Below are 16,025 nucleotides of genomic sequence, written 5' to 3'. Positions count from 1 at the left end.
TACAAAGGATTCAAGTAATACAGTAGCTATTTCAGAGCATATATTTACCAGAAGCATTGCTGTATTATGTAAAAATATGGACATCTAAATCAACATTTTCTACATAAAATTGCTTCAGGAAAAACAAACAAAAAAGGAAGAAAAAAAAGTGCATGTTATTTATAGTAATATTTAGGAAATTTAAGATTGTGAGTGAACGCAGTAATGCTAATTTTGAGAACACAAAAGAGCAACCATACCTATTAGGAGTAATGCTACTCTGCAATACAAGTTTAAAAAGAGATTCAATGCAGAAATTATCCGAAAATCAGCCTTCAAACCCTTCTCTATCAGCAAAACACATGCACTTCCATCATTACAGACCTCCTTGCTTATTTAAATATCAGGCTGCCCTTGAGAGGAATATAATTTTATCTATGAAACCGAGTAGCTGGAATACTTAAAAAGCAAAGGATTTTAGTTGTGTGGCTTCTCATAGAGAAAGCAAATCAAGGAAAGGGAGAAAGCAAATCAAGGAAAACTTTAGTTTATCTCCAGGACTAATACTATCAGTTATTGGCTGTAATAGGGCAGATTTAGGATCTGCTGAGGTGTTGGTGATGAGATATTTTGATTTTTCAAAATTATATTTTTTTTAAATATTTTCAAAAGATTTTTCAAAATCTTTTCTCATAGAGAAAGCAAATCAAGGAAAGGGAGAAAGCAAATCAAGGAAACCTTTAGTTTATCTCCAGGACTAACACTATCAGTTATTGGCTGTAATAGGGCAGCTTTAGGATGTGCAGTGGAGTTGGTGATGAGATATTTTGCTTTTTGGTGTGTTTTGCAGCGGTGTGCAGCAGGCACTGTCACAACGGGGGGGTGTGTGTGTCACCAGACGAGTGCCAGTGCAGGCAGGGCTGGAGCAGCCCCTCCTGTGACACAGGTGAGTGCTTGGCAGGGCCTCATCCTCTGCCCAAAAGTGCCAAAAAATCCCTGACATTTCCCCACAGCTCGGTGCCCAGACTGGGAATTGCTGCTTAAAGAATTAAAGCCTAAAAAAGAGGAGACCAAGTAAGAATGAAATCTTAAGAAGAGGAGACCAAGTACAGGGCAAAACTTCAGAAAAGCTTGAGTTTACATAACTGTTCGTAAGTTTAGATGTTTATGTAAGTATTCCTGAGTTTAAATGCTTACTTAAATCTCAGGGAACTTACAAACAGAATCTTTTTGCAGCTTTTCAACTTGTGTGATTCTGGAGCACGGAATCTTATCACGCTGTGCTGCCAGAATTCACACTGCTCCTCCTGCCTGCATCTCTCACTCACAGAGCACCTACAGAAAGCATCCACACGAGGGGGGCAGCTCAGGAAAAAGCCACCTCCACCCAAAATGACAAGCTGTGGACTGGAATTAGAGACTTATTTCTCAAAGTTTTAAACAGACACAGCTCAGAGCCCCCTCTCAGGATCAAAGTCCTAAAAGCTGGGGTGGATTTTCTCCAAAGGCACAGAAACTGCAGCACTCACCTGGGACAAGGCATGCAAAATAGTGAAATATTAAAGATGAGAACTCCCTGAATCAGTGCCAGACCTGAAGGCTCCAGAGGCAGTCTGCCTCTGCCTCGGTGAATATTAAATGGCTGAGACACCTTCAGCCTGCGTTACCTTTCCTGGAAGGTGAGAGATGTCATTTTAACCTCCATCTCCTGGAGATTGCTCTTCCTGTAAGTGTTAAAATGACAGCCCTACTGAGGGAACATCAATTAGCCCAGCTGTGATCCACAGGAAATGACTGGGATTGTCACTGCTGTTCTGGTTCCCACTAGCTCTTCTTTTTCTTCTCAAGGAGTTCTGCAATTTTATTTTGGGGTGGCTTTAAACAGAATTGTTCCAAGAGAAGGGCAGACAACAAGCAACAGTAGCATCAACTTCCAGACCAGAATAACAGCAGCAGGATTTTTTGTCTTCTGACAGCTTTGGTGAAAGGCTGCCAGACTCCCCTCTCTGGCACGGTCTTGAGTGCACTGCACAGAATATTTTGTGGGCACTGCTGGGGTTTCCCACCTCAAGTGTTATAAAAGGAATTTCAGGAAGAATACAGGTATAAAATTTAAAAAAAAAATTTTAAAAAAGAGGACTTCATCCTGGAAATATAAACACTGACAGACTGACATGATTATGGACACCTATGAAGTAACCAGGACAATGACATGACTAAACCAAATTCCTCTTAAGCAATGAATTAAATCCATTTTGACTCCATAAGTTACCGTTCCTTTGTCAGAAAAACCCCTCATCTAGACTACAATTTCACTTTTTTTTTCTCTTTCCAAATTGACATTTTATTTCTTCTTTAGTTCATCTGAAACATTTTAGTGACCCCTAATTTATTTAAGCTTAAATGCATTTATATTTTCTATAGGCTATCCTGTAAGATACTGAAAGACAAAGGGAACAGAAAGAAAAAGGCTGGTTTGAAGTGTCACTCTGCTTTACAATGAAAACTTTATCAGATTCCTTATTCTTCACATACTGAGTTCCCATCTAAATCAATTTGAAATTCTAATGGTTTTGTTTTTAACAGTCTGGTACTTGCCACATAGAAATATGCAAGACAGCTTTTAATTCCCAATGCCTGTTGTATCATCTAGAGTAATAACAGATACATAAAGAGGCAAAGGGAGCTCAGCCAGTGGCTTTGTTGGTGATGAATGAGCCAATGTGTTGTGGGAACTGGCATTTAAATGAGGCAGAACAAACAGATTTTTTGGTGCACACCTATTCAAGTCCATGGAAATGCCACAATGCTCTGCTGAACGCAGACAAAGCAGCAAACAATTAATATCTCATCTCCAGGTTATCCAGGGTGTATTTTATTTGACTACATTTACTGCCTTGGGATCATGCTTGGTGAGAATACTGGAATGGAAATAAATGAACTGTGCGAATAAAAGAATACATCCGAAATAAATTAAATTATTACATTAAATTATAGGCTATTTCATCTCCCAAGCTATGCTAAAACACCTCTGAAATGCTCCCACTGTGTCGACCATGAATAAGTGCTGCAGCACAACTGATCTGCAAGGGTTGCATTAAACTTTTCACTAGAAATATTCACTTTAATGGCAAGTGAAGCAGTGAAAGAGTGCCTGCTCTGAAAAGTCCAGCATTATCAGAGATTCATGAAGTTATCTTGTGTTCCCACCCAGCTGTGTGCAATCCTGTGTGCCTGAATGGAGGAGTCTGTGTACGGCCAAACACGTGCTCCTGTCCTTCTGGTTTCTATGGGCCACAGTGCCAGAGAGGTAAGAAAATTTCATTTATCATCTTGATAAAGGGCCCAGGCTCTAAATAGAAATATACCCATAACATTACCTACCCCCACATGAAATATATCCAGAGACTCTCCTTGTCATATCTACTTATACTCCCTTGTTGTTATAGTCTGCTATAAATCCACTTTTTATTGTTCCTGATGGTATTGGGAAGAAGTAAGAACTTATTGGTGATGCCATTAATAGTAACTAAGTAATTACTCTAAAACAGTGATATCATTAATTAGCAAGTATTCAATTAAATGAGAAAGCATGGCAGTGCTTTGTTCATTTTGGTACCCTGCGGTGTGTACTATACTGGTTTCAGAGCCAGGTGATAATTTACCTTCAAATGGGGCTCACAATGTCACCTACTTGACCACCCTAAAGTGCTGTGGGTGGGAAACTTCTGTAGGACTCCATCACATCACTAAAAATGTGATCCAATATTGCTCTGATGGAGCAGGAGCTGATTTTGAATCCCTGTCCCAACTCTAAACTGAGGCTGACAGTGTCCTGGGCTTCTCACTCACTCTCTGCTGCAGAAGGCAAATTAATTAATCCTTTAATGACCCAGTATCTCATACAAGGAAGAGAACTTAGGGCCCAAGCAGCTGGACCACCCCTGTGCTCTTTTTTTCAATATGGATTGAAGAATTCTCTTTTTTAATATGGATCTAGTAACTCCTGAATCTGGGAATATAAATGCACCCTTATTATCAAAACTACTTCAACATTTAAGTTCTTTGCTCTTACTCTCTTTTGTTTCCCATATTCCTAGATTCATGTGGTCCTGATGTATATTTTTGCAAGTGAATGACTCACACAGAAAATCCTAATTGCAAATGGAGCTTGCTGGAAACTTTTTTTTAATGATATTGGGGGTGAAGGGGAGAGTGAAAATTATAGGCTGTAACTCAATGATCTTGCTCTTGAACACAAAAGGTGATTTTCAACATCTAGGTGATTTGAAATTTTTGCTCTCAAGTGTTGTGGTTTAGACAGAGCTAAAATTTGAAAATAAATAGCCACATTCATGGGATCTGAAATTGATGGCAGGATATAATGGATGGATGCTGAAGGAAAACAATGCCCTTCCTTCTGCTTCTTTGAGAAAGGGAGGAGAAACAGCACCAAGGCCAAGTTAGCAAATGTCCAAGACTGATCTGTATTTCATGGGGAGAAGCCCTTGAGGAGCCCTGTGACAGAGACTTAAAAATCTGACACCACTGGGAATACTCTGACCACTTAAATATCTAAGAGACCCTCAGGTACTGGGAATCACGTCCCGCATTTGTGCCACAAACACAGAGTCAGGGTCTCCACCCAGGCAACTGCCCAAATCACCCTTTGGGGAGACACCATCCCAAAAAACACCTCTGTGAGCTGCTCTCCCACCAGAGGCACCCAAATGAGGAGCCTGTGCTGTGACAGGGCTGATCCCCAGGTGAGTTTGGTGCTCAGAACATTTCCTTTCCTCTCCCCAGCTGTTTGCATCCCCCCCTGTAAGAATGGTGGCCGCTGTGTCCGGACCAATGTCTGCTCCTGTGCCCAGGGCTACACTGGAAGGAGGTGCCAGAAAAGTGAGTCACACATTTCCCTTTCTGTTCTCTGACTCCTAAACACCTTTTCTCCCTTTTGTGCCTGTTCCACAGAACATTCAGCCTGTATTTGTGTTGGGATCACCTGTATTTCCATCAGAGCCCATAATATAGCCAAAACCAACTTGTTAATTAGAATAAGTCAAGTCAAAGTAGGGCGGAGAACATTTTGCTGGAATCCTCTCTAAATATTTCATGCATTCAAAGTGAGGAACATTCATATTCGGAGATTAATTAATTATTTTGCATGAAAGACTTTTTTGGGGGAAAAAATCAGGGCCAAAGGCCAAGAACCTGACTAAGATCCTTAAAAATATTAGAAAGTCATAGTTCCAGCTTAATTAAGGTAATTGGTTAACAGCCCTTTATCCTTGAATTTGTTCTTGTCACTGAAAACTCCCTTTTTTCACATTACCATCAGCATTAATATTTGATTCTTCGATTCTTCTGGGGAAATAGGTTATTTTGGCACTTTTACAGACTCAATTGCTCAACAATATCTGTCAGCCAGGGGGTTTAGGATATGTATGCGAAAACTTTTTTTTTTTTTCCTTTATTATTTCTTAATCAGTTTGAAATTGGCAAGAGGGGAGCTGTGAAAACAACCATTCTTGGCAGGAAGAATCTGTACATTTCCAGAGCATTTTATGTCTCTCACACACAGAGGGAAAAAGGAAAAAAAAAAACAGTAAAAAATTCCCTGCAGCAACAAAAGCCCTCTGATTCCCCACGCTGCAACTCTCCCCTCCTTCAGCAGAGAGGGTCGAGACGCACAGTGCACGACTGAATAGTCTGTTCTGGCAGGAATGTGCTGGAGGGAGAAAAAAGGAGGAAAAAAACCTTATGTTTGGCATCCTGTTTTTGAGGTTAGGGAACATTAGAGAAGTGCTGTTTCCAGCTCTAAACACCCTGCCACATCTCCAGGCAGATCAAATGGAAGCGTGCTGATGATGATTGCAGCCCAGCAAAGCGCTCCTCCAAACTCCACCAACTCACAGCAGGTTCCTCTCCACTTTCCAAAAGTTTCTGAGGTTTTGTTGTCCGTCTTGCTATAAGCTTTTGCAAAAATTTTTTTTTTTGAGATGATGAAAACAATTTTGTTCTGTCTGATCCAAGCCTTCATTCTACTTCAATAACTGCTATTTAGTCTGGTTTATTTAGTCTAGTGTTATAACAACTCAAATAAAGGGCCTGTGAATGTGATGAATGAAGAGCAACATAATTAAGTGGAAAGAAAACATTACTTTTTGCTGATTCTTACTGGCCACTGACTGCTAATTGGTGAAAAATGTTGAGCAATGTTTCTTTTTTCTTGCCTAAAATCAAGAGGACATGGGACAAGTATAAAGATCCATCAAAAGAAGCAGTTAATTATCAAGATTTTGTAACAAGCAGTTTCTCTTAGAGCTGTATGTCTTCTTATTGTTATATAGAATAACTTCTCTAGCAATAACCTCTAGAATAACTTCTCTAGAACAACCTCCTCTGTCAGAGGTTCCAGATTTTGCAGCTCCCTTGGAGCAGAAGCCCACAGGGCACAGCAGAAATCAGTCTCAGCTGACCTTTGCCAACTTTCCTCCCCACAAAATGCAGAAAACCAGTGCTCCCAGCAGTGGGGGGCTGCTCTCTGTCCCATAAACACATCTCACCCCCTTTTCAGGCATGATTTCGTGTCATTTTTCATCAGGTATGGACTAGATTGGAGGATTAGATAGAATATGTGGCATACACTTAAAGGCTGAAGTGTGAACACAGGCACATGTTCCTAACTATACACAGACAAATGAAAAAGTAGAGAATAAGTCCCTAGCATGAAGAATTCACTCTTTTTCTTAAATAAAACATGTAAAAAGTATATTAAAAACTACTTGTAAAATCTACCATAATATCCATTTGAAATTCCAAATAGAGCTGAGTATCATGCTGCTCATTCTGCAGTGTCACTAGCAGTAAACATATCGGTATTTATACATCAATCAGGTTAATTTTGATAATCCTGAGGCCACCTGGGGCAGCTGACTGCAGAGGTGAGGCAGCCCCATGGTCTGTGTGCCTGAGTGCTCAGAAATCCAGCTGGGAATTTTTGTGCAGGGCTTCTGCTGGCCTTCCTGGGAAGGGTATGGCAAGAAGGAATCAGGAAAAGCCAGTACATTTCTGCTTTACAGAGGGTTTTTTTTCTGGATTTAAACATCTTTTCTGTCAAGTTTGAAGGACTCCATGCAAGGTAGCTGAGCCCTGAATTTCACAGGACATTTCAGCTTGCAGAGTTGTAAAATCCACACAAAGTGTGAGGGGAAAAAATGCACATATCATGATAGCAAAGCTGTGATCAGTTGTGAAGTTTACTGGAAGTTTAACACTGCATTATCTCCCTTTTCCAAATCAGCAGGACAATGTCAGAGAGGCTGCTAAAGGCGAACCTGTGGCCCAAATCACAGCTCAGTGGTGTCCCCTGTTGCTTCCAGGTGATCTCACCTGAGAAACGTACAGGTGGCTTAGCCGCAATGATGAATGTGACAATTCTGAGGAAAAAAAAAAAAAAAAACCCTTTTGAAGGATTTTATCATTATTTTAATTGTTCTTTTCACTCTGAATATGAAATTGCTGTGTTTTTATGTACTTTTACACATCGAGTACAGTTTCAAACACTTCTGACAGCAAAACAGCTTTATTATGTACTTATATATACTCAGTCTATAATCTTAGAAATTTGGGGTGGATTATTACCTGACTAATAAAACCTATCAAGATAGAGTGAGTAAACTTAATACTAAGGCAGATAAATTGGCAGTTAATTCAATGTTGTCAGTGTTTGATACATTGATATTGTTTCCACTGCTTTTAGACGTTTCTCTTTCCTTCTTAATATCTCACCTGCAGGGACAGAGAAAAAAAAAAGAAAAAAGCTTCTATTTAATTTTGGCAGCTTCAGGTTCTCAATTGAAGGAGATAATAAAAACTAAAAGCCACACAACCCTCAAAGAGGTTATTTTTGAACTGAACCCAAACAGGCTATTGGTTTATTTTAAACACATAGAAGCACGGCTTAGGGTTTTCATTTTTATCCCTGTACAGTTTGGAATTTCTGCCTTATGATTTTTGGTTTCATCCCTGTACAATTTGGAATTTCTGCCTTATGAATTGTATTTTCATCTCTGTACAGTTTGGAAATTCTAATACTGTCTGCATGACAGCCAGAAAGGAGCAGGACACCGTGGTGGCACCTCATCTTTTCTATTCAGGCTCGTTCTCTTTTTCCTCCTGAGTGTGTGAAGAAAGGCATTCAGCATGAAAGTTTTTGTTTTGTATCTAAATAAACATCACTCCAAACCCCCAAAAAGTGTAAATCAGGGAGGTGTGAGTGGCTGCCAGCTGCAGTAAGTGCCTGGTGATTATGCAGAGCAGACACCCACACCCGGGCATGGGTGGCAGAGCTGACAGGGAAATGTGTGTTTGTGCATCAGCAATCTACAGCCTCATATTCTCATTTGAGAAGGATTGTTTCCAGTGTGATCAGTCTTGTTGAGAGGGAAGACGCAAATGCTGGCAGCACCTCAAAATAAAATATGTTTCTGGATCAACTTTGCATCCAGCAAACACGCTCGGGCGCTGGAGAAAAACTGTTTGTGCAGTGGTTTGAATTCCCTTTTGAAAAACACAGATTTAACAATCCTGGGATGTCAGTGCTTTTCAGGAGGCTTTAAAGCAGGGTTCTGACTGATGTCTACTGCATCCCTACAAAAATTATAAGCAAAGACAACACAGTGGGTTTCCTTTATTTACTATGTGTATTTTCATAGGACTGCTCTACAAACAACCTTCAAAAATGAAATCCCATAAAAGCTGAGTTTTCGTAGGAAAGGTTGGAATGAAGAGAAGGGGAGAGGAAGAGGGATTCACGGGACACACATTTATCCTTTCCTCTGCTGTCTGCTCCCTGCGAGAGCATCTCTGAGCGAGAAAAGGAGAGCCACAGCTCCCTCTGGAGCTCATCAGCAACAGAGGTCAGGGAGAACAGCATCCTCCTGCTGCCTTTCCCAGCACACCAGGCACCCCTGGAGCCTGACCTTAGCCCCTCTTCTGGCACTGCCTCATGGCCAGGCAACACAGCCAGAGACAGGGGGTTTGCTCCCCATGTGAAACTGAGAGCGAGCTCCTGTGTGCATCTGTTTCATTGTGTTGGGCTCAATCCTGATGAGTTTGTACCACATAAATCATCCCACTGACACTGGGGCTTTGCAGATTGGATCTCGGAGTTAGGAGATAACTATTTCTCCATTTCAGTAATTCCTGCAAGCCAGGATTTATAGCCAATTCACAGTGTGCAATATAACTCACAGTCATTCCTCCAGCTCTGCTTGCTTCTCTTCCCTCCTCCTTTCTTTTCCCTTCCTGGTAGCATGAGGACTTCCCTTGCATGGGAGCTGGAGGCAAACTAATTGGAAATGTGAACACTGGGTTTCAAAGGCAGCTTTTTGCTAGGCAATGTCATATTGTGAAAGTCACTGATATCCCACATTCCAGCCTTCCCATGTAATGTTTCTGTGCATTATTGCCTCGCCAGCTGCATAAGCAGGAAGTTTTACTGCTCAACAAATCAGGCTCCCACCGAGTTGTCATCTTGACACTGTGTGATATATTCTCTGCAATGTCTTCACTGAGTAGCCAGATTGACTTCAGCTATCAAAAACCAGCCAGTTTGCAAGCCAAAGGTCCAGCAAACCCTCCCACGCAAACAAGCAGGGAACAGACCGCGTATCTCATCCAAATGGATGGAGAAATCATTCACAACAAACTTGCTTTTCATACAGCAAGGATGTGCTTAAAAGCAACAAGTGTTTGTCTAAGATTCCTGGACAGCAAATATGCTTGAACATATTTGGGTGTTTGGAAGGAAATGAGCAGCTGCTTATGGCAAACAGACCTGTAACCCCCTGTTCAAAGCAACAAAAGTACAAAGGTTTGTGGGCTGGCTTGTCCCCTGGTTGGTGCCCAGTCTGGAGACACTGGAAGAGGAAACACTGGTCTCAGTTTTTACTTGATTTTCCAGTCTATGTAACAGAATAGGTTCATATTAGATGTCATCTGCCTCCCCTGGGCAGGAAATACAACAGAAGATGAACAAAAAAACCCCAAAAAACAAACAAACAAACAAAAAAAAATCAGGCTTCTGCTGTCTTTCCTCTTCAGCTGAACAAAACATGATCCGTGCATCCTGCCTGGGGGGAACAGGGAGAGCTGTGACTTCCCAACAGGAGACAGTGACTCAGGCACAACCTGGTTTTTGGTGTGCTCTCAGAGCACTGCTCCTCACTGCTCACCCTTAGTAAGGATTTGTGACAAAACCATTAGTTGGCCTTTCCTAAAAAGTAATTTTTTTTCATATATATGTAGCTGATGCATTTATTTTAATAGGAGGTCTGAGTACATGCATCTGTCTAAATTTATTTTTCAGGAGGGGAACAAGAATAAATCTGGTTAAGAACTGAATATATTACCTAAACAAGCCCAAAAGTGTTATTAAATTTTTTATTCATTCTATAAGCAGAACATTCCCAGACTACAGCATGAATTTTACTAGAGTTGAATATCTAAATTTTAATATTCTTTACCTATATCTTAAATGCACTGAAGAAATGGGCCAGATCTGCTGCTGTATGTAAAAGCATGCTCAAAGCAAAAGAAAAGGGATTCCTGAATTACTGCATCTCTCTTTGCAGTGGGTTTCTGTGTGACAAAAAGTGCTTTTTGCCCACTAATTGATTTAAGAAACAAAATTTTGGGGATCTATTTTTTTGATAAAAATATTTTTAAAACGTCTCTTAAAAAAGGAGCAATGGATCTATCACTTGAAAAGCCCAGAGGACAGATGGTCATGGAGATTAATGTTGTCTGTTTATCCACAAAAAGACACAGGCAAGACAGTCCTCTCCAGCACTGATTTCCATGTAAGCTCAAGCTGATTTCTGGGGCAGATAATAACAGGGTGATGAAGAGATTGGTGCAGTGCCAGAGCAGGCAGCAGCCCTATCCCAAACTTCCTGACCAGATCCTCATTTTTCAGCTGGGTTATCAACCAGAGCACTGCACCCTGTGGCTGCTCCCCTTGTCTTGAGACTTGAATCTCCCTTTTCTTTTGCACAGATGAAGATGAACCAAACTGCACCAAGCAGGGCAAGGAGAATGAGCCCAAATGGCCCGAATTGCAGGTCATCCTCAAGCACAGAGCTGCAAAAACAATCAACAGAGGAGAAGCTGTGTGTATGAGCCCTCTTTCACTTCTCATTCAGGCATGACAAGGAAGCAGCTCAGCAGAGCAATTTATATGCAGGCTGGAATGGTTCACTGACCTAATAAAACACAGAGCATTCTTCAATGAAGAGAAAATGTTACCAAACTCAAGCCCCTAACAAGTTGGGAATATGACCTGTGCTGAGAGTATACTTTGCAATTCCCCACATTAATTATACACTAACAGTTGCAAAGCTGAGAATAAAGTAGAGCTATAGGCTTTTTCAAATTAATAGTGTTGCAATCAGACTAAAATGAGAAAAAGGATTTACTAATGGTTTCTAAATCTCACGGTTCCTGGCAGAATATTCCCCAAACATCTAAGTATGCACCTACACGTGCTTTGTTTATGGTGGTTTCATTCTGCAAAGTGCTGAAGCATTCCACAGCTATCCCAACACACTATTGCATGTCCAGAGTTTCACCTGACAATAGGCAAAATGAAGATGATGAGACCAAGACAGAGACATTTCAGTCCAAGGGGAGTGGGGAGTCCCCTGCCTGTATTGCAGTGACATTCCCCACTGCTTCCCTGAGGTTTAGGAGCCTTGCCTACCACTCACTCCCTGCTGTAGCCATGATATTTTCTGAAAAATCCCTTTGCCAGGATTTTTTCTCTTGAGAAGCTGAGAAGCCTCAGAGGAAACAGAAAAACATTAATTATCTGCTGCTGTGGAATGCAACAGGTGCATCTGTGATTGGTTTCATGGGGTTGTTTCTAATTAATGGCCAATCACAGTCAGCTGGCTCGGACTCTCTGAGAGTCACAAGCTTTTGTTATCATTTCATTCCTTTCTTGGCCGGCCTTCTGATGAAAGCCTTTCTTCTATTCTTTTAGTATAGTTTTAATGTAATATATATCATAAAATAATAAATCAGCCTTCTGAAACATGGAATCAACATTCTCATCTCTTCCCTCATCCTGGGGCCCCTGTGAACACCATCACACCCAGGGGATCTTTTGGAGGTGGAGATGGAGAGATCAGGATCCTCCTTGGCTGACAGAAGATGTTTTCAGCTGCTGAGAGCAAACAGGGTTGCAGTGCATCACACACTGACTCTGGCAGTGCAGCCTGGCAGCTGAGGAGTTTTTCCATATAGCAGTAATTATTTTTTCTCATTTTTACTGAACTAATAACTAAATTAGATTTATTTCCTGCTTTAATATCTCTAAAAGGCCCCATAAGTATATCAGAGTACACATCAGAATGAAGACCCAGACATAATTAGGCAAAGCACTGACATTGCACTGCTATCTATATGGTTTGCAATTTTTCTGACCATTTTTTTCTCCTGAAATGTGTGCTAGGTCATGCAAACTAACTCCTATTGTTAGAGCTCTGTGGTAAAGTGAATATATTAGAAATGCAAACTGTCACCACAACCATCACAATTACATTTACAGCTCCCTCTGTGTCTTGTAGTAATTTGTTCTCCCGCACTGCATCCCTCAGAGGTTTCTACCAGATTATTTTTTATTATTCAGAAAGATAATTTATTGAAGAAGTGCTTTGCATCTCTGTCAGAGCTACGTGAAGCGAGAAATAGGGTGAGCAAACCTCAAAATGATTGGTAGCTTGATATGGATAAGGATCCAAATTTTAGAGCATTGCACAAAATTCGGAATTTTATTACATGACAAGTATTCTTTCTCCCTAAAATTTAATCTGTGCCTATAATTACTGGCATTCAATGGATCACACATCTGAGGTTACTCAGACAGAGCTTGCAGAGAAAGTTATTCCTTTATTTACAAACCCAAACCAACACAGATGGGGAATTTGAGATAAAATCAAGCTGTGGGAAAACATATGTGCCTAAAACTCAGCATGGGCAAAACTATTTCCTCACTGCCCTTGGAAGCAGAAAAAAGGGGACTAGAAATTGCTGGTGTCCCGAATCCATAACGTGTTTTTCAGAGCTGTGTGCATTTGGGACCTTCACAGCAGCAGAAATATTGGTACATCCATCTCACTAATGATCTGTGGAGCATCAGTTATACCCTCTAAAGGGTGAATGACATTTCTCTACCTCCACTAGTTCCTGCCAGTAGAATCCAAACAATGGTGTCCTTTGTTAGAAACATCTTTTTTTGGCCAGAACACACCCATGTGGGGATTTTTTTTTTTTTTTTTTTATTTTAAAGGATTGAGAGTCACTCAGCAAGATCAAATCTTTATTTGGAGCCTAGAAGAATCCAAAGAGTTGTTCCCTTTCGGCAGTCAGGATGATGTTTCATCCCAGCAGTGCTCCTTGGGTGCATAGGGTACACAGAGGGATGGAGTGCCTTCCTCCAGTGGATCAATTAAACTGTGCAATTTGGTGAAACTGCTGCTCTGACCTTCCAGTTTGTGTCCTGTGAAAGGGATCAGCAAAATCCCCACAGTGCCATGGTCATGCCACTCCTGGCACAGAGCTTCTCCACCTTCATTTTGTTTTATCAATAGGTGATATATTGTACCTACAAACACTTGAAAGGGCTAGCTTTAGCACAAAATCCACTTTTTTCACATTTACTGGCTTCATTTTTGTCCACAGCTCTGCTTCTGCCAGCTGTATTTCCCTGGCAAGAGCAGTCAGTGATATTTTTAAATCTGTCCCATGCTCTGTGTCCATACTGGGTTGTATCTCCCCAGCTCCACCTCTCTGCTTTTGAGGATGTCACACCAAATCAAGGTAACCACTAAGCAGCAAGGAGGAAACAAACATTAAAACAACAAACCTGAGGCTGATCAAGCTCCCTGCTCCACAGAAGAGCAATAGAACAAGTTGAAATATTCACTGGACCCACAGAGAAATCATCAGCTCAAAACCAACACCAGCCAGAAATAAAAGCAGGGCCTGTGAATCACCCAGAAATGTCAGCACAGGGATGGTGGCTTAAGGGATAAGTTGAAGTATCTACCAGTAGGTGTTCTTTTGGCTGCATTTCTGTGCTCTTTGTCAGCAAGATACAGCCTGATGCATTGCCTTGGCTGGCCCACACAGATGTTACTGCTTGAGGCTATTTTCTCTCTTCCATCCAAAGGCAGGATGCACCCAGAAGCAGGTCAATTTACTCAGCTTCCACAGGAGGAAAAAAAAAAAGAGAGAGAGAAAAAAAAATAAAAGAAAAGCTATTTTGAAAACTACATCTAATCAGCACTGCAGGCTGATTCACTGTCTCCTCATCAGAGCCTTGGCTCAGGATACCTGATGACAGGTAATTTTGATTCAGAAAGAAATAGTCTCTGCAGTCTCATGGCCAGGAAAGGACAAGGATGTTTCAGTTCCTGAAACATTGCAGAAGATCTCTTTATTCTAATATTTTGATATGTCTTATTTCAGCAAAATTAAAAGCTTTTCAGTACTTATTATCTCCTTCTAGTGTGAAACAGTGTAATGAGCTCCTTTTGTCTAAAGGTGGCTTAGGTTAAACTAGGAAAGTTTTTGATAATCCACAGAAGCAGTGGAGGTTTGGAGGGCATGTCTGGCTGTTTGTAATCTCTGTATCTGGTCAGCAGATACTGCTGGTCAATGGTGTGACCCTTCATCCAGCAAAGCATGTCCAGTGCTTAACTTTGCCCCCATTCCCATCTGGCTTTGCATTACAGGGATATTTTGCTTTAATACTGTTTACATTTTAGTAGGAATGTTGCTGCAGATCAATGGGAACAAAGGCAGGCAGCAGAAGCCACTGAAATTGTGGGTGTCCATGGCTGGTGCTACTCACAGCAGGAGAACAAGGCTCACTTCAAACACATTTCAGGTGTTGAGGAGTTTTAGTAATTTACAGAAATATGTATTTTGCAGGCAAGTTCCTCTCTTTGGCTGACAAGGCAGAAGGTCTGAATACCTTGGAGATTTTAGGGGTGAAGAGTTTGGTAGGGAGCTTCATGGAGGTTGATAAAAGAGTTTCAAAAAGCACTTCACTGGGTCAAGTGAGCCTAGAGGGGATAAGCCATGAAAAGGGTCACAGGAAATTTTAAGTGATTGTAAGGTCAAAACACATTAAAGCCATCAAAGAGAAATAGCTGCTGCATTAAACAGAAAACTCAGCAAGCTGTGAATGCCTTTCAGTGTGTGGGAGGAGTGTGCCTGTTTTATGTGATGCTCTGTGCAACACCTGTGTTTTATCTTTACACCTGCAGCTGCTTGTTACCTTATCAAAACCACTCCTTCAACCTGAAATACAGCACAGAACCACACTGCTCCTTCATCCTGCATCATCATCGTCAGCGTGGCTTATCCCATCTAATCCACCAGTTCAGGGAAACAGAAAATCATGGAAGTGGTTCTGAGCTGTAAATGGTGGCCTTACAGAATTGCGGCACATTACAAGGCTTGAGAAGCACCACACAAATGTGTTTATACCCATGGCATTAGGACCAGTCCCCAAGAGAGATGGAAAACTTATCAAACCCTTCAGTCTCTGGGTCAATATGCCAGGGCTTTCTTAAGAGGAGGGCAAAAAAAAAAAAAAATAAGTGAGTCTTTTCAAAGTCATGCCAGTACCTGGGAGGATTGCAATAATTTGATTTGCTCTCCTAGTGTCTGATAATTTATTTAGTTTTCCTGTGAGAGGCTCTAGCATTTTTGTTTGCTATTTTGAAATTGGAACTCCTCCACAGAGGCCAAGGAGTGGGACCAAAAAGGATCCAAACTAGTTATCATTAACAAATGTTGAAGTCTGCCTGATGGGTATTGAGATGGAGTTGTACTTAAGTTAAAGAAAGGGAGGACAAGGTGGAGGTGTCAGGAAGGAAAAGGGGAGAGATAACACTGCATTCATTTACCTAAAGGTGAATTCCTTGGCAAAAAGAGAGTTTCACAGGCAGGCAAAAGTGCTCCTCCAG

General features: G+C 41.2%; 1 protein-coding gene across 1 annotated transcript in view; it reads left to right on the top strand.

The window, feature by feature from the left end:
- LOC131560789 (von Willebrand factor D and EGF domain-containing protein-like) overlaps nucleotides 1-16,025 on the top strand; it is a 172,950-nt gene that overhangs the window by 145,008 nt on the left and 11,917 nt on the right. The window contains exons 23-25 of the mRNA XM_058809741.1: nucleotides 830-925; nucleotides 3,194-3,289; nucleotides 4,786-4,881. Of these exons, the coding sequence (XP_058665724.1) occupies nucleotides 830-925; nucleotides 3,194-3,289; nucleotides 4,786-4,881 (288 nt within the window). The remainder of the gene's footprint in view (nucleotides 1-829; nucleotides 926-3,193; nucleotides 3,290-4,785; nucleotides 4,882-16,025) is intronic.

This window comes from Ammospiza caudacuta, chromosome 8 (genome assembly GCF_027887145.1).
Source record: "Ammospiza caudacuta isolate bAmmCau1 chromosome 8, bAmmCau1.pri, whole genome shotgun sequence".
In the NCBI taxonomy this organism is placed as follows: Eukaryota; Metazoa; Chordata; class Aves; order Passeriformes; family Passerellidae; genus Ammospiza; species Ammospiza caudacuta.
This window is presented reverse-complemented; position numbering and strand designations above follow the sequence as displayed.